The 23,305-nt window shown below is 46.4% G+C and overlaps 1 protein-coding gene across 3 annotated transcripts; it reads left to right on the top strand.

Moving 5' to 3' along the window:
* Positions 1-9,066: 9,066 nt before the first annotated feature.
* On the top strand, positions 9,067-21,653 carry Nr2f2 (nuclear receptor subfamily 2 group F member 2). 3 transcript variants are annotated; one of them, XM_051148725.1, is made up of 3 exons: positions 9,067-9,752; positions 17,562-18,089; positions 20,890-21,653. In XM_051148725.1, the coding sequence occupies exons 1-3, from the start codon at positions 9,710-9,712 to the stop codon at positions 21,162-21,164; spliced, it is 846 nt and encodes a 281-aa protein (XP_051004682.1). In that variant the 5' UTR covers positions 9,067-9,709; the 3' UTR covers positions 21,165-21,653. The 3 variants fall into 3 exon arrangements, with proteins under 3 accessions (XP_051004682.1, XP_051004681.1, XP_051004683.1); XM_051148724.1 differs by lacking the exon at positions 9,067-9,752 and adding an exon at positions 15,124-15,987; XM_051148726.1 differs by lacking the exon at positions 9,067-9,752 and adding an exon at positions 15,914-16,061.
* The last annotated feature ends 1,652 nt before the right edge of the window (positions 21,654-23,305 follow it).

The following is a 23,305-nucleotide window of genomic DNA, read 5'->3' as shown; positions in this document are numbered from 1 at the left end:
TTAAAATATACAAAGACTCTCTCTCTCTCTCTCTCTCTCTCTCTCTCTCTCTCTCTCTCTCTCTCTCTCTCTCTCTCTCTCTCTCTGTTGCTGTTGTTGTTCTGAAGAGCAAGGGGGAGAGATAGAAAACGGCTGGCATTCAGCCTAAAGAGAAATCATTGAAACAAATTAATCCTATGCCGTTTAAATTGACATGGTAATCCATCATCAGAGAAGCCAAACTCTGAAAGCAATCTCCAATCTGCCCTGCTCTTTTTCACTGGCCCTGGAGGCACAAAGACAGATAGTAAAGGGGTGGAGGGAAGCATAGTCATAAAAGGTAGAAATGCCTGGAAAAGGATAGACTTGGTTCTGTCAGCTCTTACTGTCCTGCTTCTTCACACCTCTTTTGGAAACTTTCAGCAGTTACTTTCTCAAGTTTGCTTCTAAGTGATGGGTCCCTGTTTCCTCCTCCAGGCTGCCCTGGCTCAGGCTGGCCATTGCCTTGCGCCCTTGAAAAGTTAGGCAACTGAGAGAACTGGAGGTTATCCAGCTAGTTACTCGGAAACTCTTCCCAAGTGTGAGGGACCACTATGGGAAGTAGGTTTTGTTTTCTTTGCTGTTGTTTGGGGTTGGAAGTGATGAGGAATAGAAGAGACTCTTTCCTTTTGTTGTTCTCCCATTATCATTTCATGTCTGCACTTGGTGAAAAAGATGAGGTAGTAATTCTTTAAAAGGGAACTTTTCTGACCTCACTAAGAAGTGAGGCAGGCCATCCTACCCTGCCAATTGTGACTCTTTTATTTTGGAGATACAGGTTTCAGAAAAGCCTAAGATGGCGTGTTGTTACAATTTGATTTTAAAGTCAGAAATTGTGCTATATAGAAGTGTTCCATACTAGTAGGTAGAGGAGATGAAACAAAACCTTGTTAAGGATTCAACTGTAAAAAACAATGTGCCTGTATTTCCAAAACATTGAATTCTAAGGGTGTTTGTTTGTTTCTTTGGGGATGGTTTCCCTTTAAGTAGCATTGTAGTTTCTTTTGTTTGTTTGCTTCAAGTTAGGAGATGGGGTGGGGGGGGGTCTATAACCAACTCATTACTGACTGTACATACAAATCTGAACAAAAATCTAAATAATATTTAATAATGTTTTTAGCTGTATGAACAAGACCATTGAAAACATTTTTAATTTTAAGCATTTACTCTGTTAACAAAAATGACAGTAACTGAAGACAAAACACCATCTACTTTATTGTCACAGGCAACAGGACAGAAGGACATGTACCCAAACCATGCCTGCAATATGCTTTATTTTAATTTATCTAAGATAGAATTTCTTCTAATTTACTAGGAAACTTTTTTGTATTTCAAAGCAAACATCAGATCTCTTGCTCATAATTAGCAACTTTATGTGCTGCTCTTTCAAGAGGCTAGATAATTCAGACTAATCATCTTTAGGGTACATAAGCATAAAAGACATTTGCAGAGTAAATAGAGAGTATAGCTACATATTTATCCACACCATACCAGTGTCAATTTTAAGACTTGGTAAGAAAAAGTAGCCACCAGAGAGATGGCTCAGTTGTTAAGAGCGCTTGCTGCTCTTGCAGAGGGCCAGAGTTCGATTCCCAGCACCCATGTTGGGTTGCTCACAACCTCCTGTAACTCCGGCTCCAGGGTACTGGATCCCTGCATATAGCCTCAGCAGGTAACTACACACATATCCACACTCATTTTTTAAAAAGCACATATTTGGATATTCTTTTTTGATAAAACCCTGAAGGTTGAAATAGTACTTCCTCAGTAAGGGAAGAACACTGAGCTATACTTCCATAAAATGATCAGACATAGCTTATTTGACTTCAATTTATATAGGAAATAAAGATTTTTTGCAAGTTAACACATGGTTCTGAATGCCATTAAATTAACCAACGTCACTTGGGGGAAAAAGTCAATGGGTAAATAGGCTAAGTCTTTATCACTCAGGGGAGACTATTAAAACAAACTAACTAACTAACAACTTTAAAAAAAGCTCTCTCGTTGCTGAAGTTTCAAGGCATTGAATTATTTTGAGTGTTTGGAAATTTAACTAACAACAATTAGAAAGTATGCAAGAGAAAATTACAACATCTTTAGGAGTAGATAAATTAATATACAATAGGTAAAGACTTAGGTTTCCTTAATTTCTTAACTTCTTCTCTTTGACATTTGACATATGATGTGATGTGGCCCTGTCAAGAAAAACTCAGTGTGACGTCTGCCACTGAGATCAATATTTCTTTCCACTAATGGTTTCAGTTTTACTTTGTATGTTTAAAGGGCATCATTTCAATCAATTTCCCATAGTCATGTATTTAGGAATCTTTTAGATAAAATTAATTAATGTGTAATAAAGTCTAATAGATGGATAGGAAATGTACCGTTCTCGATTTCCTACTCAAAATAATAAGGCCAATATAATGTGTTTTTAAACAATTCAGTTTGCAAACCTTCAAGGTAATATTTTTCTGTAACCAAGAAACTAAATGTGATGTTTTAAAAATCCCTTTTACATTCTGTACAGGATTTCTTTATTTTCAATGTGCACCTATTAGTTTTCAAGAAAGCGGCCTTTGAAAAGGACGATGAAGCTGACCATGTAAGTACCTAAACGTTCTCTAGGTGAATACATAATGTTCCTCCATTACAACAGCATATCAACTTCTGGCCATCGACTTATTCTCAAGTTTTATCTTTACACTGAAAGTGGAGGTGGGTAGATGTTCTAAAAAAACAGTGGATCCATAAATTCTATCTCTGCTTCTAAAGTTGACTTTGAGTGTGTAGTTAAAGGAATTTAAATCAAACGAATCCTCATTTTTTTGTGCTGCTGGTTTGCCTGAAGTTCACTCATGCAGCTAATTAACAATATTAATTTTTTCTGGATATTTTCCTTTATAATGCTTTCATGTAGTGCTTCATACCATCAATTAATAATTTTGGTTTTTTTTTTTTTTTTTGACATAGCAAAAAGTAACTGTTGTTTGAAAGAATTCATTGCAAGCTCTTGAAAATGAAAATGTAGTGACTTTGTCCATGTCTAAATCAGAACTACTGTTCACTTGGTCTCAGGTGACCTTGGAACTTTCTCAGCAGGAGTTAACTTAACGCTAATAGTGAAATCATTGAATAGCCCATACCAGGTTTGGTAAAAATGAGCAGAGAGTTTCCGGATGCCTTCATCTATATATTCCAGTCTTCAGATTTAAGTCATTGATGTGCTAGAAAGTATGTGTGTATGTGTGTGTGTGTGTGTGTGTGTGTGTGAGAGAGAGAGAGAGAGAGAGAGAGAGAGAGAGACTTGAATTTTAAAATAAATATATCAGGCAAAAGGATGTTCACTGTTTGCTTAAATACCCTGCCCAAGCTACCAACTGAAAACGTGAAACTTGCACTTTGAAGTGTCTTTCTGTGATTTTGCAAGTCATAATAGCATTACCCTTGCTGAGTGGCTTCAGCTTGTCTTCCAGCTCTGGTGACTCCAGAGAAGCTCACTCAGAAGTCTTTTTGCACAGCCTTCTGCCAGCCTCCAGGACCATACACACATGACTGACAGCCTCTATGTAGTGTTTGAGTATATGAACCTTTAATCCATCAAGGCACTTCAAAACCTGAGAGACTACCTCCACCATGTGCTCACACTTCCCTGTGCAAACCCATCACTTTGGGACCCACAGAAATCCCACCACATTTGAAGCCAGCTGAATATATTTTTTTCTAATCTCATCCAGGTTTTATGGCTACAATTTGGCTGCCGACACAATTTTAAATTAGTTTTTGCTTCAATGAAAGAAAGTAACCCATGTCTTGGGATTTGCTTTTTTAAAAAAATCTCTCACACAATAACCATATATATATGTATATGTATATATGTATATATGTTTATATATTGTAATAATATTGTAATAATAATATACATAAAGTGATTTGGGTGGTCAGTTAAACAGGGGAGGGGGATTCACTGCATCCTGTTTTTTTATTCACCAAAGTCCATCTTCCTGGAGTATGCCTCCTGATGGATGAGACTGTTGTCTCTGAATAGAAACCCCTTCTTGCAGGGGGTGGGGGCTGAAGATGGAGTGGGGCATAAATGAAGGGCAAAATGCTCTGAACCCCTCACAGCTAAAGTGCATTTGTTCTCTCTCTCTCTTTCTCTCCCGCCTCTTCATTTTTTTTCTTTCCTCGTGTCATTCCTTACATCCCTTCTTAGATCAATCTTTGGGCAGATTAGTGTAGTTAACCTTCATTCTGTAGCCAAGACCAAAAAGGGTTAATGGAGACCAAGCTGACACTCCTCCAGGGCAGCTAGCTTCCAAGGCAAGATTCAGAGGATTACCAAGGAGGTAGCAGGAGGCGGAGGATCCCTCATACCTGAACACACCATTCCATTCCACTGGGACTCGTATTTAAAAAAGAAAAAAAAAAAAAAAAAAAAAAAAAAAAAAGAAAGAAAGAAAGAAAAAAGAAAAAATTTTCCGTTCTGGAAAACGGTTAATTGGGTCTTCAGCTATGTTTCCTGTTGCACCGAAGCACTCGCAGGGTAGCCTGAACTGAATAGCCCAAGCTGCTGAGAAAATCGAGCAACGGGAAAAAACACCTTTCTACAGACATAAGCACATTAAAACATGCACACGCATACACACACAGTAGGCAGCTGTTTCTTTTAAAAGATTTTTTCCACTTTTGAGGAAAATATCAGAAGCAGGAAGAAGACAATGACTTGTTCTCTTTCCTCACCTTCTGTTCCAACTCTCCACTCTCAGAAATTAGCGCCTGCTAGGTTGTCTACAGCTGTTTCGAAGCTCTAGGTTTGTTCACAGGGGCGAGATTCGCGCTTCGGAGTGAAAAGCCATTTTCGAGTCAGAATACTGCCGGTTAGCTTTGCGGAAAAGGTTTTCTACTCCCTTCCAGTAAATTTTACCCAGTGCCCCGTGAACCGCAATACTTTATACACTGGTCACTTTAGTTTCAAGCATTTAATCTTGGGACCTCCAAACAGGTCCCCACCGGCTGGGGTGGGGCCTGATCCTGTGAAAGCGGATTTCCCTCTGACCCAGAAGAAGAACCCACAGCCACAGCCTTCCTGGTGTTCCTGCCTTAATTCTTGGCCTTAGATTTTGTTACACCTGCCTTGGTGTGGAGACATAAACCTGGGGCCCACTGTCCTGCTGAGTACAGAAAGGTGGGTGGGTCCTCGCCGCCTCCGGTGGTCGTCCTGGACACTGGGAGGGTAGCCGGAAAAGCAGTTGGTAGGGCTGGGCTACTGGGTTCCCTTTAGAGATGCTAAGTAAGATGAGAGGTGGAGGTCGGTCAAGGGAAAAGTGGGGAAAGCTTGGACAGGCTCCTAAAAGGAGTCCCCAAAATGCCAAGGAAAGAAAACAATCCACTCGGGCCACACATTGGCCACCCAGGCTGCCTGACCACACTATGTGCCTGTGTGTCCCTACTCCACGAGAACCATTAGCTCGGGTGGGCACTCTGGGTGTGCAGCCCTCGGCCGGCAGCGGCCGGCTCAGCTTTATCTGCGAAGCCAGGCAGCGGACTCTTATCGCTGGCTGTGCTGTCACCTCTCCCGTCGAAGACAGCCGTACCAAGGCCTGCGCTGAAGCTCCCTGGCGGTAATCGGGCGGTCCCTCCTCAGAGCTGGTTTCCTCCCTCGGCCCCGCCAAATCGCGGCAAGTCAGGTCCCCCTTTGTCACCCCGGGGGCTTCTAATCACTCCGTATCGATTTCCCTAACTCTTTTCATCCCGTTGAAGACACATCTTAAAACACTCCAGCCCGGAGTGTGCTCTGGGCTTTATCCACACTAATAAAATGATTTACCCTGCTCTCTGCGCTCTCCTCACAGAGGAAAATCGTTCGAGCCCTGGCTATTTGTGTGTGATCAGTAAATATTTAGTGCGGTGACATCCTCAGCTAGGCTTCGGATCGATGCCGGGCCCACCAGGAGGCGTGCACTCTGCGGGCGGGGCCGCTTCGGGCCGCGGAGGGGACTCCTAGTGTTCTGGCCACAGGCCGTAGATTTACAACCTGGGTGGGAGGCCCAGAGAGGGAAGAAGTGGGGGGCAAAGCGCATCTGGAAAATTGCCTTTTCAACCTTTATACTTTTGACATTCAGCCACTTCCTCGTGCTGCCAGTGTCTCCTCCACACACGCCCCACTCCCTCCCTAGGGCGCTCAACGCACCCCGAGAGTCCCTCCGCAGGCCGTGAGACGCGCTTGAGTCCCCGTGGCCCAGGACCACCTATCAGAGTCCTGCGTGGCAACGCAGGGAGGCCCCAGCTCCTGCGTGGAGGGTTATCCCCTTCGGGGCACGAAGCTCTTCGCCCGCCTACAGGCCGAAAAAAGGTGGAGGAGCTCAGAGCTGCAGCAGCGGTTAGAGATCTCCTGCCCCCAATACTCTTTTCTGCAACACCACTCCCCAACACACACCCGGCTCTTCCACCCCGTCCAACGTCTTGTTCTTGCTGCCAGTCGGACAGCACGGGTCGTCGGATGGAAACTTTACTTTTTTCATCACCAGAAATCCCTTTCCTTAGGAGGAGAAAGGCGCTTAGCTGTAAAGTGTTGAGAGGGGGCCTACCATTGGCAGCTAGAGGGCTGTGATCCAGGTGGCCGAGGTGTCAGTGCTTTACCCCGAGCGAGCTCACACAACTTCATGATTACATAGCCTCACCTTGACCCGGGGACCCCAGGAAGTGGGCTTGATGCAAGGTGAAGCACTGCAGGACCTCGGCTTGTCCTAAGATTCCTGCCACCTGGGACTGCTAAATTACCAGAGTTCGTTTCAGTCAGTGGGGACTAGCCGGCCTTTCGGGGAGGGGGCTCATCTGCTCTTAGACCTGGGGTTTCAGGTCTGCCAGTCTTCAAGCGCAGATGCCCACCTGTTGTTAGTTGGCCTGTTCTCCTCTCACCTGAGGCCTGGGCCCTTGCAGTTTCCCTAGAGCCCAGAGAAGAAGGTGCTACCCGCGAGGAATCATGCACCCCTCCCACACCCTGCACTCCCTAATGCCCTTGCCGTTGTCATAACCATGTCTTCCTAAAACACCATATCTGTAGACTATCTTTATACTAATGCATACTTAATTGCTCCGTCTTGACTGTCCATATAAAACAATTTAATTAGAGTAGGGTTTTTTTGTGTGTTTTTTTTCCCCTTTTGGAGAGCAAAGAGAAGAAAATCTGCTCGATGCTTATTGTATTTAGCACCAATACAGGCAGAAAATGTAGCACAAGTTTTTGGTTGAAAGAGCACCTCTGTGTCCATTGAAGGGCGTTGATCCGAAAAGGCAGAAAGGACAAGTAAAATCGATTGGAAGCGACCCTCTCTGTCTTTTTCACACCATTCAAAAACTCCATTCCTTCTAAGACAAAGACTAGAGCCTTGGGAATTCTCAGGGCAAAGGAGGACTCCAGTCCCACAAGCCTTGAACGCTTCTTTTAAAATCTTCAATATTTCACTTTAAACCTGCACTTGGTGGTGGACTCCCTCAAGCTGGTTTAAGAGTCCCCCCTCCACACACACACACACACCCCGGAGGAGCCAGACGGTTTCACCACCATCGTTCCCCGCCCCCCCCCCAACTTTACCACTGCCCAATTTGGCCTTTCAGACAGGGCTGGCCTGCCTTTTAGGGTTAGTTCATCTCTCACCTTTGACCCTCAAGATTGGAATGGCTGCCAGAGTTCTAAATCTGGCCAAAGTTGAAAGAAAACGACCACAAATTAATTACTCCAAAACCCAGTTCTGGTTCAGCGGCTGAGCTATCTTACCCAATAGTCACCTCCATCCCTATTTTCCCCTGCTCCTCGAGCAATGAACTGCCCTGGCCACCTATGAAGGAGGGAGCTGAAGTGGCCAGGACTGCATCTCTGGGTGGCGATGAGTTGCCAGGTCTAATTGGTCTTTCATTAGGTTTTCCCAGGCGCCCAGGCTGGGGAAGGTAATCATCGATCAGACCTGGCATAAAAAGAAAAGGGAGGCGGGAGAGAAGGAGAGGAGAGGGCAAGAGAAGGGGAGGAGAGAGGGCGGACTGAGATCACCTTCACCTGCCCAGAGCTGGGCCTCCCAGTTGGAGATCCCTCGACCTTCAGCTAGGATGAAGGGGGCGGGGCAGAAGGGAGGGGGCACTCCTGAGTTACACACGTGGCCTCCTTCTAAGAGACAGAGTTCACCTCCTCTCTGGAGGAGTCCCACCAGCCATCCACTCAATGTAAATGATGAGACAAACCGCAAGAAAAAAACTTCTGTAGCCCATATTTATGGTATTAATGAATAGTTAAAAAAAAGATTTACACTTCTTATGATCAATATTCTGAGTTATTTCCCTCAAAGTATATAATTACAGTGTCTTCAGAGTTTCATCATTGTTTGAGGTGGCAAAACCATTTGTAATTTTCATTAGCCAGTAAACATGTAATTAACATTCAGCACTGTGTTTAACTTAATTCCTGTTTAAGACAAGGACAAGAAGCAGTGAAGAGCGTTAGTTCCATTTGTCAAGTCTGACATAGATCTTACCATAACAGTTTCCTAAAATAAAAGATCCATGTTTCCCCATTATTCTTCTCTTAAAACAAAACAACAACAAAAATCCATTAGTTAAAACTATACTAAACTGCAAGAGTCAGATCAGCCCATTCTCAATTTTTGCTACTAATTGTATCATTGTTTCCTTTATTCATTTGGGGAAACTGATAAAGGGAGGGGGATGCATTAAGTATTCATTATTTAAAGGCATGAAATGGGGAACCCCTCCCCCCAAAAGAAATGGCTTTCCTCTCCAGGAAAGTTCTAGAATGGACAGTAGAAGGAGGAGGGAGGCACTAATCCACAGGGGAGAGGGAGAAAAATCATTGTATGTGTTGGGGGGGGGGGGGAGACTTGAGTTAAAAGTAGAAAATTAGGATTCCAACAGATTCCTAGGGAAAAATGTTGGCCTCTGGTTTCAAGTTCTATCTTTGATCCAGAGTGAGAGGACCCTGTCTGCTAGTCTACTAGCTGCAGCTCCCCCCCCCCCCCGGATTTTTTTCCCAACTTGCTTTAGGATTAGCCTCCATTCCTCTCGACCCCAAACAGTGGAATTTGGCTGTGCCTCCATTTGTCCTGCTTTGCAATATTGCCTATAGTTGTTTGTGGTTTTCTGCTAAGGCTGAGCCGATTGCCCCAGCCTCCATCTAAACTCATTAAGTTGGGAGATTTTTCCCCCCAATTGGAAGGGTGTTTTTAAAGTCTCCTCTTTCCAGCCCCAAACAAGGTGTAACAACGCACTCTTCCTTCTAAGGCATCAGATGAGAGACAAGGATCACTCCAGACATCTCCTACCTACGGTTTGGGGTTTTTTTTCTTAAAGGCGAGGCTTGCATTCCTCAGCAGCTATGTACAAAGCTCCCTGAAGCCCTGTCTCTCTCTCTAAAGTTAGTGTGCAGGCTTTTCCAACGGCTGAGAGCGCCTGGTACACAGGGAAGCACTTCCTTGAGGTGGAAGATCTCTCCCTTCACCTTTCCTCTTTTTCCCTGCAGATGAATGCTTACTTTTTTTTTTTTTTATCAGTTTGCACAATCGCTTAGATAAACACCGAGGAGGAGAGTCTCTTTAATTATCAAAGACACATCTTTTCAGGGGGCCAACAAAGCGTTTATTTCACCCGCCAAACTAAAGGAGAGTTATTCCAGTTTAGAAGGAAGATGCAAGCGGTTTGGGACCTTGAACAAGGCAAATATGGTTTTGGTATGTTTGCTTACTGTATTTTTTTTCCTCTTTCTCTTCTTTCTCACTTTTCTCCTTGTGCTGCGTGGGGTTGGGGATGACTTGGAGCTTTTCAGAAAATCGCTTTGCTAACGTATATGCAATGCCTTAGACTGTGCTTGAAGGGGTTTGGGGAGGGGGACAGTCAATTCAGTGCGTTGCCATATTTTATTACATGTGTGTGGTAGCAGAGGTGGTAAAGGGGGGAAATACAATTGCAAAGCTGCCAAAATATGATTAAACCGAAGCGTAAAGACTGCGGTTGCCTCTCATATCCTTGTCCTGTCTTCTCAAACTCATTTCCTTCCATAGAACTGACTGAAAACCGATCCTAGAAGCCTGGTTTTCCAAACAGCAGAAGAGTGGGTTTGCTAGCGAAGTGGGCTGCTAGGCTGGCTTTAGGTATCAGAATTTCCTGTTCGGTTTGCCTCTGCGCTTCATTTTGCAACCTTGTGCAGCTGACAAGCAGGCAAGCAGGCAGGCAAGCAGGGACGGGAGCCTTGCCCCGGCGCCTTCGGCCCGTGGTTCCGGAAGGCGAGCGCTCTCTTAAACTAGAGAATCACAAGAGGAGAAGGGTACTCACCATCGGGCTGGGGGTGGTGGAGCTGGCGTGCGGATTTCAGGCAAACGTTTACCTTTTTGCTGTCTATTGCAACCGCGCCGGGCTGACTTTAGAAGCAATTCTGTGCTCTGTGCAAAATGTTCATGGAACGGCTCCTCATTTAAAAAAAAAAAAAAAAAAAAAAAGCCAGGGAAAGAGACGACAGAGGCAGAAAGAAAAAGAGAGGAGGGGTGAGGGGGACAGGCATAAACCCAGTTCAAAAAAAAAAAAAAAAATCACCTCTTCACCAGTGACTCCGGAAACGTAGAGGTAGCGAGATCCCAGCGCAATCCAACCAAGCCAAATAATTTTCAATCCTAAGGAATTATTCAGATTAAAATGAATAGAAGTTTCCTTCTCCTATGCGTACGTGAGCCCCAAGTCGGTTCCCTTTAAGGGCTCCTTTTCTTTTAAAGTTGGATTTTAGGCAGCGAGGACTCTTACACTAGGGGGCAGACAGATACTGTACTTGCTCCAATCTTAAGCAATTTTTCCCTCCCAGCATATGCTCTGATTTAGCACTGTAAATTTTTCAGAGGACCCAACTCTGACAGCCCCTGGTGATTTTCAAAGTACCACAAGCCAGTGGTTAAAAATTGCATTGACTTGGAAGTTCAGAGGGACACAAAGGAAGCCCCTTCCCTATTCACGCAGCTCCAGTGTGGTGGAAGAGAAAAACACACACGACTAGATTGAGGGAAAGGAGAAATTCAATGGATCCTGGATTCTACTGAGCTCAGAGTTAAACTCCGGTATTGCTGGGGTCTGTATTCATATTGTGATTTAATCTGTAAAGAATTACAGACTAGCAATCCACTTTCTACAAGGAAAGCATATTCCTGGGAGTTGGAGGGTTTTTTTTTTTTTTTTTTTTTTTCTTCAGATTAAGACAAATGTTTTTTTTTAACTTTCACCAATCCCCCCCCCAAAAGCTTGTCACCATTCTCATTAAAATAATTTACATTTGCAGTAAAAAGCTTGGTTGAGTTTTTAAAAATACTATATAGATTTGTATATTTTCATCTGAGGACATTTAAACCTTAGAGTTAAGACATCTTAGCTCCTTTGAGAAGGACATTTAAAAATATGTTTGCTTTCCCCTCCCCTCAATTCTGCTGTACCATCGCTTCATCCACTCAGTAAAATTAACTATGATTCATATGGTGATTTTTTTCTTCCTTTTCTAAACAGCACTTTCATAGCTAAATGAGCCCTAAAATACAAAGTGAAGCACTTCTGGCTCGATTGTAGGTGTGTGGCAATGTGTCTAGATGGCTATAATTCTGATATATATACATATTCCAGATATGTATATGTATATACACATATATACATATGTTCCATATATACATATATATGGAATATGTAGGCTGTAGTTTCTTTAGCTAGAAAAATGAAGACCATAAACGCACATACATATATGTTTATGAAGCTTCTCAAAAATCATCTCTTTATGTGTGTGTGTGTGCACGCGCACACGCGCGTACACACACGCAAAAAGTAATCTTGCCATGGAAATGGTTGCACTGTAGAGGCAAGATTAACATTTCTCTAAAATCAATTATGCTCATCTATTAGATTGAGATGGGAATAACTATTAGATTTCCTGTGTCAACCTCAGTCTCACTATGTGCTGAGCTTGCCTCTAATCTGAGATTTGCAGCATCAAATAATTCTTTAAATTGAAGAAGTTAAAAGGAAAAAAAAAAAAAAAAGACCCAGACTGCTCTGAAATGATTTATTTTCCATCTCTCCTTCTTGTTCTCTGCAAGAGAAAGGTATATGGTGTCTCTAATCAGCTAGAAATGCTAAGCCTGGTTTTACACTGTGGCCACCTTATTACACACTAGGCTTATGATAGGCTAGTACATGCTGTAGCTTGTTATTTCTTAAAACATTCAAATAATCACAGCACCTGCCGCTTTACTGGAACATGTGATTTCAGTAGAGAAAAGGAAGGCTAAGGAAGACTTCAGGGTGAAGCTTAAATAAGGTGTTTTTTCTTTCTTTGCCGAAAAGTCAGCTTCTGTCTGCCCACATCTTCATGTGCTTCTTGCCTCACACTCTGCCTCTATGTGTAGAAGAAACTGCCTGAAAGTGCAGTCTCCTCACGTCAATTACACATTTGGTTTATTTTATTAAACTGACTTTCCATTTCCAAATTTCTGTGCTATCAAGGATGCTTTTCAGAAGTTGTCAATTTACTCTTTTTAGTGTCCTCTCCCCCCTCTCATAACTCAGCATTTTTTATGTAAAAATAATTTAATTGTTGGTAAACCTGTTTGACTTATGGATTTAGTTTTGTCTTGGTGCAAAGTATTCCCAATTAAACACAATTTCTCATACAAAAATGGAATCCTCACTATTAAGTAACTGGTCCTAATCAAACAGCAAGTTTATTCAATGAAATACAATGTGTCCTGAGAGGTGGTTCTATTTATTTAGTGTTTAAAACTGAGGCACAAATTCAAAGACACAGCAATAGCAATGGTTTGAGCACGCTGAGCAGAATGGCATAGGCTGAGGAGTTGTTTTTTCCAGTGTCTCTCAGGGGGTAGGGTATGGCTCGGTTGTGGTTCTTGTGAGTTATGCTGGTTTTATTTCTAATTTGGAGCAGGCTCTCTGGGTGTGTTTTAATGACTATATAGATGTTTAAAGAGAATTTGAACAATGAACTCTGTATTCAAATGTTCTATGACCTAGAAGCATCGTCTTGGACGTCTTTGTCTGTGTACATTGACAAATGTGCATCTGATACATGTGCGTTTACATGTGTGTACAGAGGGTGTGCACAGGCGAGGCTGAGCGGGTGCCTCTGCCTGTCTATCATAGGACAGAAAGGTCTTTCTCCCTCTTTTCATGACCGGGTGTGTGACAGGCCACAGGCCAGTTAGCTAAAACCAGTGAGAGAGGATAAAGTTGAAGGGAATTTATTTTAATTGCGTCATGACAATGAGGTGAAGACTATTTGTGCTACTCTGCCTCCAAGATGCTTCATTTGAGCAACTAAAATGTCAGGCCACAAATCTATAAAATATTAACCCTCCAAAGAAAAAGGAAGATATTGAACGGTTTCTTTTCCAATAAACAAACAAACAGGAGCTACCAAACCAAGCAAGTGATGAGAGTTCATTAAGCAAAGAATTTGCCACCACTCGCATCTAGCCAAATCTTTCGTTTGCGAGCCCAGATCCCGGCAGCTTGCCACCTCCGCCGTGTACCCCTCTACAAAGAAAGGGGGAGCATTATCCGTCTTTAGCGTCGCGGGTCCTACATAATGCGCCGGGAGTCCCGGGTGGAGCGCGAGCCGCGCGTTTAGTGGCACCGCCAAGTTGCGAGAGACTTAAGTCTTTGGCTCCATCCTCAACCTCTCGCGGAGCCTTTAAGAGCCGTAGAGTGTGCGCCACGAGCTAGCCTCACGGCCAGGGCGAAAACCTCGGCTGCCGGGTGCGGGGCGAGCAGGGTCCGTGCACCCGAGCCCGCTAGGGCCCATCCCCCGTTCTGTGGCCCGGGAGACGCGGCCACCGGTCCCCGCCCCCCTCAGTCCCCCCGCGCCCCGCGCGGCAGTAGGGACGCTGCTCGCGCTAGGACCGAGTTGCTCCCGCTGCCGCCATGGCGGGGCCGCGGCGCTCCGGCCAATGACGGCGAGGGGGCGGCGCGCGCGCGCCGGGCCAGGCCAACCCCGGCGGCTGCCTTATAAGGCGCGCCGTCGCCATGGCAACGTGCGCTAAGTTGCAGCAGTCGTGTCAAAGTTCACTATATAGAGAGCTCAGTGAGCTGATCGCGGAGAAGCCACTTCTGCCAGCCCCGGCGCCTATAAATCGCATTCCCTCCCGCGCCCCCCTTTTTAGCATATTTGATCACTTTGATTCTGCTCTTTTCTCTCCGCGGTGTGTGCGTGCGTGCGCGCGTGTGTGTTTTCTTCTCCTCCTCCTCCTTTGCCGGAGTTGCCTCCTTTCTCCCGGTGCCGCGCTGCTCTTCCTTCTTTCATTCTTTCTCTCCGTTTCTCCCCCCTCTGCGCACGAAGGATGCGCTTCTAGGTGCTGATCTGCCCTCCTTTCTCTCTTATCATCTCTCCCCCGCCGCCGGCGAGTTGACTCTTTCCCTATGTGTGTGAGGCGGCGGCGGCAGCGGCAGCAGCAGCAGCAGCGGCTCCGGCTGAGGCAGCAGCGACAGCAGCGACTCCACCGGCGGCGGCGGCGCTAGACGCAGCGGCTCCGGGCCCGACCCGGAGGCTTCGGCGGCGGCTTCGGCGGCGGCGGCCCAAGCGGCCCACGGGGAGCAGCGAGCGGCCTCCAAGAGCGGCGGCGGCGGCGTCCGGAGCGAGCGCGGCGCGCGCCAGGCGCCCGGGGCAGGAGGCAGCGGAGACCCAGCGCCAGGACGACGCCGCACAGCGCCGGACGCGGACCACTTTCATGCTGATTCCCCCGGACCCGGGCAGAGCTCCGGCCACTCCGCGGGCCGCCGGCCTCCGCCCCGGCCTGCCTGGCTCCCAGGGCGCGCCCGCGCCCGGCGCCTCCGCTCTCCTAGTCCTCCTGATTTCGATGGCTTTCCTGAATGGCTGACTGTAGGCTGCCCTGGACTTGGCCCCCGGACAGTCGCCTTTCCTTCTCCTCTTCCTCCTCCTTTTCCTCCTCCTCCTTCTCCTCCTCCAACTCCTCCGCTGCACACTAGGTCTGAGAGCGAGAGAGTGAACGAGAGAGAGGGAGAGAGGGGGGGAGAGTGAGAGCGAGCGAGATCTTTGGAGATTTTTTTTTTTTTTTTTTTTTTTTGCCTCCTACTTCTGTCTTGAAGCCAGACAATCGACTTGCAGCTCTCCCTCCCCTCCCTCTCTCCACATTCTGCTCCCACTCGCTCTCCCCTGTCCCCTTGCCCTTCCCTCTTGACGGAAAGCCCCCCCGAAACCAACAAAGCTGAGCCGAGGGAAACAAACAAAACAAACACACCGGGCCAGACAAGCAATCGACAAAACTTTCCAAAAGCAAAAACAAAAAAGGAAAAACTAACCAACCTCAACCAACTAGCCCTGAGCCACCCGGGGCGCCCTCCCGCGCCCTCTCGTACCCTTGCACACACAAAAGGCGGCGCGCCGGAGCCCGAGACCCGGGAGCCGCCGCCACCCCGCCGCCGCCCGCAGCCAGGGGAGCAGAAGTCCGGACGCGGCCCCCATAGATATGGCAATGGTAGTCAGCACGTGGCGCGACCCCCAGGACGAGGTGCCGGGCTCTCAGGGCAGCCAGGCCTCGCAGGCGCCGCCCGTGCCGGGCCCGCCGCCTGGCGCCCCGCACACGCCACAGACGCCGGGCCAAGGGGGCCCGGCCAGCACGCCGGCCCAGACAGCAGCTGGCGGCCAGGGCGGCCCTGGCGGCCCGGGCAGCGACAAGCAACAGCAGCAGCAGCACATCGAGTGCGTGGTGTGCGGGGACAAGTCAAGCGGCAAGCACTACGGCCAATTCACGTGCGAGGGCTGCAAGAGCTTCTTCAAGCGCAGCGTGCGGAGGAACCTGAGCTACACGTGCCGCGCCAACCGGAACTGTCCCATCGACCAGCACCACCGTAACCAGTGCCAGTACTGCCGCCTCAAAAAGTGCCTCAAAGTGGGCATGAGACGGGAAGGTATCGGCCTCTCATTTCTTCCCCCTTCGCCCGCGGTCCCGGGGCCCTGGGTGCGTTTGGCTAGCCTGCTCTGGGTAAGGACACAGAAGCCCCAAGCTTTCCGTGTTGCAGTCGAAGGGTACTAGGAGTGGGGGTCTGCAACTGCAACCCAGATCACCCACCTACCCCACCCTCAGTCTGCATGTGTTAGCAGACTTTCCTTCTGCACTCTCTCTTCGGACTGCTTTTCCTTTCTTTTGAATTGATTGAGAGTTCACTCGAGTTCACCTTTCTGCAAAGGATGGATTGTTGTTTGTTGTTTTAAAGTCTTGTCTCTCTTTCTCTCTGTCCTTGTTTTTTCCTGCATGTTCAACATATGTCCCTCCTCCTTACCCCTCTTCCCAACCCCCACCTTCTCAAAAAAAAAAAAAAAAAAAAAGAAAAGAAAAAGAAAAACCAACCTGAGATTGTACTTTTGTACAGGAGGTTCAAATTACAAATGGCAATTTTATGCACTTCGCCGTATTAACGCTGCTGCCTGGGTAGAGCTCATGTGACCCCTTCATGGATTAACATTCTGCTTGAAGAAAAAAAAAAACTACCTCTTGTTTTCTTTTCTTTCTTTCTCCCCCCCCCCCCCCCTTCACTTTTGAAACGTAGAGAGCACTGTAGGGAGTAGGAAAGTGTGGGCAAGGGGCCTTGGGCCGCTGCCTTTGCTCTGCTCCAGTTGATTCTTTGTGATATAAAATTCGCCCAGAGCCGGGAACAGTGCTCTACCAATGGCGCGCTTCGCGCCGGGCGCGGGCTCCGGGTTGTGGCGAGCCAAAGCTGGGATTTCTTTGTGTTTCTACGAGAGCGACTCTCCTAGTCCAGAGTCAGATAACAGCCGGAGCTTGAGCCTCGCTGGCTTCCCTAGGCAGTCACCGGCCTTGTCTGAGCTCCGCCAGCGCCCGCCGCCAGCTCCCTGCCTCTCTCCGGCTTCCTCTCGTTTGTGCCGGCCCCTCTCTCTTTCTCCCTCCGCCCTCTTCTCCCTAGTTTCTCCTCCTCCGAGCTCACGGATCAGGCAAAGACGCCAGATCTAGATGTGGTCTCTCGCCGAGGTTTCCCTTCTGGGCTGGGACTGAGGTTACAAGGTTTGGGGACATATGTTGGGGTGAGGGGCACAGGGTAAACCTTGATGTCTTGTTCAAAAGCGTCTCACCCTCCCCCTACACTCCCCTCTGGTGCCTTCTCCAGTCAATAAGAAATACCGGCTGCTTAACAGTTAAAAAATATATATATAAGTGCCCGTAGAATGCTACACTCCGCTCACAGCTGCGGGGACCCCCATGCAAAGTGACCAGTTCTGGGGTCCATGGTGGACTAACCCCAGATGGGCCTTGCAGGCAAGTGTTGAGCTTTGGCGGGTCAGACCTGCCCTGGGAGGTGATTTGTGAGGAGTGGCTGCCGGCTCCAGGCAAAGACTCCTTGGTCTGTCTGTAGCAGGCCTGACTGTTTCTTGGCGCTGTTCTGGGGCCTGGGACAGGTTGGGGTCATGTAGGATGAGGAACCAAAGCTGATCATTAACTGTGGAGTGTTCCCTTTCCTCCCTGCAGCTGTACAGAGGGGCAGGATGCCGCCCACCCAGCCAACCCATGGGCAGTTTGCGCTGACCAACGGGGACCCCCTCAACTGCCACTCGTACCTGTCCGGATATATTTCCCTGCTGCTGCGCGCAGAGCCCTATCCCACGTCGCGCTTCGGCAGCCAGTGCATGCAGCCTAACAACATCATGGGCATCGAGAACATTTGCGAACTGGCCGCACGGATGCTCTTCAGCGCCGTTGAGTGGGCCCGGAACATCCCCTTCTTCCCTGACCTGCAGATCACGGACCAGGTGGCCCTCCTTCGTCTCACCTGGAGCGAGCTGTTCGTGTTGAATGCGGCGCAGTGCTCCATGCCCCTCCATGTCGCCCCGCTCCTTGCCGCTGCTGGCCTGCATGCTTCACCCATGTCAGCCGACCGGGTGGTCGCTTTTATGGACCACATACGGATCTTCCAGGAGCAAGTGGAGAAGCTCAAGGCCCTGCACGTCGACTCCGCCGAGTACAGCTGCCTCAAGGCTATAGTCCTGTTCACCTCAGGTAGGAAGGAGACCTGTTCTCAGGTACCCAAGAAGTCCCAGAGCAGAGTTAGGGTATGGAAAAATGGCCAGTCTCACTTCCCCTTTGAAAGGCCAAGCTGTAGGGTGCATTTTAAAGTGGGAACTTGCGATAACTGGCTTGTCCTGGTATGAGGATGCTCCCTACCTTGACTCCCAGAAGGGCTTTAGAGCCTCTCAGGCCCCTTCCTCTCCTGCCAACCAGGAATGCACTCTTTTTCTTCCTCCCTAAGCCCAAGCCCTCTGGGCCTAGTTGGCCTCCAGGGAATCTCCTCAAGCTCTGGGCGTTCTTCTTCTTCTTCTTCTTCTTCTTCTTCTCTTCTTCTTCTTCTTCTTCTTCTTCTTCTTCTTCTTCTTCTTCTTCTTCCCTCCTCCTCCTCCTCCTCCTCCTCCTCCTCCTCCTCCTCCTCCTCCTCCTCCTCCTACTTTTGGCACCCTGGCTGGGACCTCAAGGAGATGCCCCCCGGGCACATTGCAGCCCTGGCATCATCTCCATAGAAGAAAGTTTGTCCCTGCAGGGAAAAGTTTGCCTGTTAACTCAGTAGGAGTTGAGGCTCCAGGCAACACCAATCTGAGAGCAGCAGTTTTCAAAATCACATTCTCATTAAAGTAATACAGACTGCCAGGAGAAAGGGGGGGGGGGATGCTGTCAGAACAGGGCAGGAGAAGCTACCATAATTCTAGAATGTCTTCATGCGGCTGAAAGCTGGGGCCTCTCACTTCCCCTATCCAGGCAAACACTTAAGGCAATTTTCAAGCAACCCAAAGTGTGTGCCAACTTGGGCTGGATATGAATGTTGCTGGAGATATAAAACTATCATTGACTGCATTAGGAAATCTAATTAGTTTGCATGTAGTTTAACCTGTGTGAGTAATAGATCTGATAATTCATTAACTCTTGAGGCCAAATGATTTTTGAAAGTGTCTGGCTTTCCATTTCGGGCCACACCTGAGCCATTTGACTGCCTCCAGGCTCAGTTCAGCCATAGCCCAGGTGGGTGGGAATTACCCCCACCCTTCACATCCTTGTACTAAGTTCTCAACTGATTTCTTTGTCATGGTTGAGAAAGGAAAGGGGTTCCTGACTAAGAATAACAAACATTTGCACATTGGCAGGGCCTGGAACCGAGTCACCCCCTCAAGATTTTAACTTTACAGTTAGAAAAGTAGAGGAGAATGTGAATCTATGGAACAAACTGATAGGAGGGCTGCACTTTCTTCTTTGTTGTTTAAAAAAAAAAGTCTGGGAACCAAATCATTAGCTGAGTCTACTACAGACTCATTCTCAATCTGCTGTCTTGTATGAGTTACTGTTTTTCACACAGGGACAGGCCCCCTTTTCCCAGTTACTCCAAGCTCTGCCTTCCAAAGTCCTTAGGTAATCCATTAGAAGATAGCCCTCTGGCCAGGCCAAAGCTGTATGCAGAGGGCTGGATCTGGTTTATTCTTCTCATGAGCCTGTCATATCTAAAGTGTTTGCCTGACACCAATGGAGTGGCAGGCTAGTCCTGTCCCATAGCTACCTTCACCCACTTCTCACAACCTGATACCCAGCCCATCTTTTCAGATGATGGAGGTGGCTGCTTATTTCATGGTGTCGGTTATTACTTCTTTGCCTTTTCCCTTGGTTTTTTTCAAGGAACGAAATGCCTGGTACTGTCGAAACAGTTTAATTTATTACTGTTTGCAAGATGTGGAGGCCAGTATGGAGAATGCAGATGGCCTCACAGAGAGATAAAGGCCTCTGTTATCTGATTCAGAGGGAGACACACAGTACCAATGAGGAGGAAAGGAGTCCTAGATAAACAGATCTTTTTATTCCTGACCATAGACACCTAGGCATTCTGTAGACACATGAAGTCCTGGACACAGTGGAGGAGGTTGCATGTGTGTTCTGGTGGTAGGGGTGGAGGTGGTGGTGACTGTTTTCGAATATCTGTTTTAATGATTCACAATATGCATGTGTTAACCCCAGTCTTGTCTGGGGAGCCCTGAAAGGTCAGGTCACAACCTGAGCTGCCTTCACCAAGAAGCCTCTCATTTCAAAGGCACTTATTGTAATTTCACGTATCAGAAAAAAGAAAAGTGTTTTCCCGAAGATAACAGGGAGGGGGGTTATTCTTGGAGAGACCTGGGCTTTAAAAAATAATAATAATAAAAGGGGGTGGGAGAAAAGGGAGGGAGAAGAAAAGGAAGGGAAAGAAACAGCTCAAATGAACAGAGAGATCACAGTTTGCATGGCTGCCCTTCAATGGGCTAAACTGACAAGATCAGTTTTAAAGGACCACTTAAATCAGTTTCAAAGACTGGAGAAAAATGAGTCGCCCTCTTTGGGGAGAATCTGAGGCAGGGTCTTGGATACCATTCCTGAAAGCTGGGCCAGGTTGTCACACACACCCCCATACACACTATATAATAAGCCAGATTTGGAGAAGGGGGGCCCTTAGTGGCTTTAGTTTTGTCTGTCTGTCTGCCTGCCAGCCAGTCTGTGTACTTTGCACCAATGCACTTTTTTCCTGGGCTTCCAAGTGACCCAGCCTGAGGACTGGGCAATGAAACCCTGCAGCACTCGAGCATGTTTTATTTTAAAGTAAACACTCCAGGACCATCTCAAGCTTTGTTACCTTTCTCCTCCCCCTTGAAGTTTTCAGCGTATAGGCATTTCCTGCAACTCTGGATGGGGCATTTGACAGAGAACTGTGGACACACCTCAGGTTACCATTTCAAACCTCTTAATCTGATGAATTCTCTCTCTCCCTCTTTCCCCACTTTTTTTCTTCCAGATGCCTGTGGTCTGTCTGATGTAGCCCACGTGGAAAGCTTGCAGGAAAAGTCCCAGTGTGCTTTGGAAGAGTACGTTAGGAGCCAGTACCCCAACCAGCCAACCCGGTTTGGAAAGCTTCTGCTTCGTCTCCCTTCCCTCCGCACGGTCTCCTCCTCAGTCATAGAGCAATTGTTTTTCGTCCGTTTGGTAGGTAAAACCCCCATCGAAACCCTCATCCGGGATATGTTACTGTCCGGCAGCAGTTTTAACTGGCCATATATGGCAATTCAATAAATAAATAAATCAAAATAAGAAGGGGGAATGAAACAGAGAAAGAAAAGGCAAAAGACTGGTTTTGTTGCTTAATTTCCTTCTGTTAAGAAAGGATGTTACAAGTTTGCTAAAAGAAGAAAGGGGAAGAATTTAATGGACTGAATTTCAAAAAAGAAAGAGAGAGAGAGAGAGAGAGAGAGAGAGAGAGAGAGAGAGAGAGAGAGAGAGAGAGACTGTCAAATGAACTTTTACAGAATGCATTAAAAAAGAAAACAACTCCTATGTTGGGCAGAACAACTTGCTACTTATCATTTTTGTATAAAAAGAAATTAGTCTTTTTTCTTTTTGGTAAATTTTTGAAAAAATATTGCTAAAAGTGCATTTAAGGAGATTGGGAGAAAATTAGCAGAATGGACAAAGTAAGTCTCTTTTTTTTTTCCAAATTATTAATTGTCCTGTGTCTATGTACCTCTAGCTGTTTTTTTGTTTTTTGTTTTTTGTTTTTTGTTTTTTTTTGTACTTTTCTGGTTCCAAACCAGTTTATTCTGTGGTTCTATAATAAGTTTTGATATAATCTTGGCTTCTTAAAAACTGTGTATCATTAAAATATATGTTCTGCAAGAATTAAAACTGAGTCCATGAAGATATCCTAGGAAGACATAAAACTTTAAAAAGGCAACTCAGAGATGACGGAAATGCACTTACAAGTGGTGGCCAAATTTTTTAGGAGAAGTTGAGCACTCTAATTAGCAAGCTGGAGGAATCACATCAACACTTAGCTTCCCCTACCCCCCATTTCCATCCCATGACAAACCTAGCTTTTAAAAAATATTTTAAGAAAGAGAAGGAACTGTGGAATTTATTTGCAGCCAAGGAATGTGTCCAAGACACAAGCTGAGGTTTTGAATAAAAAGTGAACTTTTGTAATTTGAATTGGGTCCCCCCCTTAGTTCTTGAATTGTTATGAATCCTATATCTGTTTGTATATTTGCAAGCCCTTTGTATTATAATTGTTGATATTCCCCCTTTTTAAAAAATACCATTGAAATCAGCATGACAAAATAACACTGTTGGCACTTATAGGTAACGTGATTGATTCAGTATCTTAGAGTTTACAGTTTGTGTTTTTAAAAAACTGAAGGTTTTTTTTTTTTAAGTGCAACATTTCTGTATACTGTAAAAGTTATAATAACTGAACTGTTTGGTCGAGTCTTTGTGTGTTATATTCCAAGGAAAATTGAAAGTATTCAGAAATTAAAATATTATTTGATATCTGAAACCTGCTTGGCTGTCCCCACTCACTGTCTTCCCATCGACTTGAAACCCTGTGAGTTCTCGCTGAGCCAGCGGGGGCCCCATTTGTTTACTCCCCTCAATCAGTTTGTTCAAAGGTAGACTAGTATTTGCCTGTTTAATTTGGGTATGTGGGGGGGGGGAGCTGAAGTTAATGGTTTATCTATGGTTTAGGAAGTGCCACACTGATATAGTAAGCCACCCCCAATCACCTAATCCTCCTTTTAATTAAAAATGGATTTTCCAAGGGGAAAAAAAAAAGGCCCTTATATTTGTCACACTTAAGTGCCTGCTTAGGGAAGGTATTGTGAAAAGTATTAGAAACCTTGAGATCAGTATCTATTTTATGATCAGAAAAAAAAAATGCTCTTTTGTACATTTCTGACAGTTTGCAGAGGACTGTTCAAGCAAGCTCATCACAGCACTGTAAATAGAGGGCAGTTGTTTGCAATGAGTTTTTCCTTAAGTAAGTGTGATCTTTGTTTTAAAAAAAATCTGTGGTTCTCACCTAGCGTGGCTGTTGAGAGGATTTTGAATACAGTTATGTAGCTGCTAGCAATGAAGGGTCTGTTTTCCATGCATATATGATAACTTGCAGTTGGCCTGCCTTTCCTCCTCCCCTCCCTCTTCCGTCTGTGAAAGCATGACCACAGGTCATGTACATAAGAACCCATGGACACATTTGGACAGTTCAGATTGTATAAATACAATCTATACTGCTCTTGGGATCCTTAGTTCTTAGAAACTACTTTTTAGGGGGAGAGAGAGAGAGAGAGAGAGAGAGAGAGAGAGAGAGAGAGAGAGAGAGAGAGGGAGAAAGAGAGAGAGAGAGAGGGAGAGAGACAGACAGACAGACAGAGACAGACACA

Source organism: Acomys russatus, chromosome 7 (assembly GCF_903995435.1).
Source record: "Acomys russatus chromosome 7, mAcoRus1.1, whole genome shotgun sequence".
Classification (NCBI taxonomy): domain Eukaryota; kingdom Metazoa; phylum Chordata; class Mammalia; order Rodentia; family Muridae; genus Acomys; species Acomys russatus.
Note: the sequence above shows the minus strand (reverse complement) of the source record. Positions and strands in the feature narration are given on the sequence as shown.

Excerpts from the sequence above, each read along its gene's own strand:
- Nr2f2 (XM_051148724.1), top strand. The coding sequence starts at position 15,546 with ATGGCAATGGTAGTCAGCACGTGGCGCGACCCCCAGGACGAGGTGCCG. Across the intron at positions 15,988-17,561 it reads AGTGGGCATGAGACGGGAAG|CTGTACAGAGGGGCAGGATG; the intron begins GTATCGGCCTCT and ends TCCTCCCTGCAG. Across the intron at positions 18,090-20,889 it reads TATAGTCCTGTTCACCTCAG|ATGCCTGTGGTCTGTCTGAT; the intron begins GTAGGAAGGAGA and ends TTTTTCTTCCAG.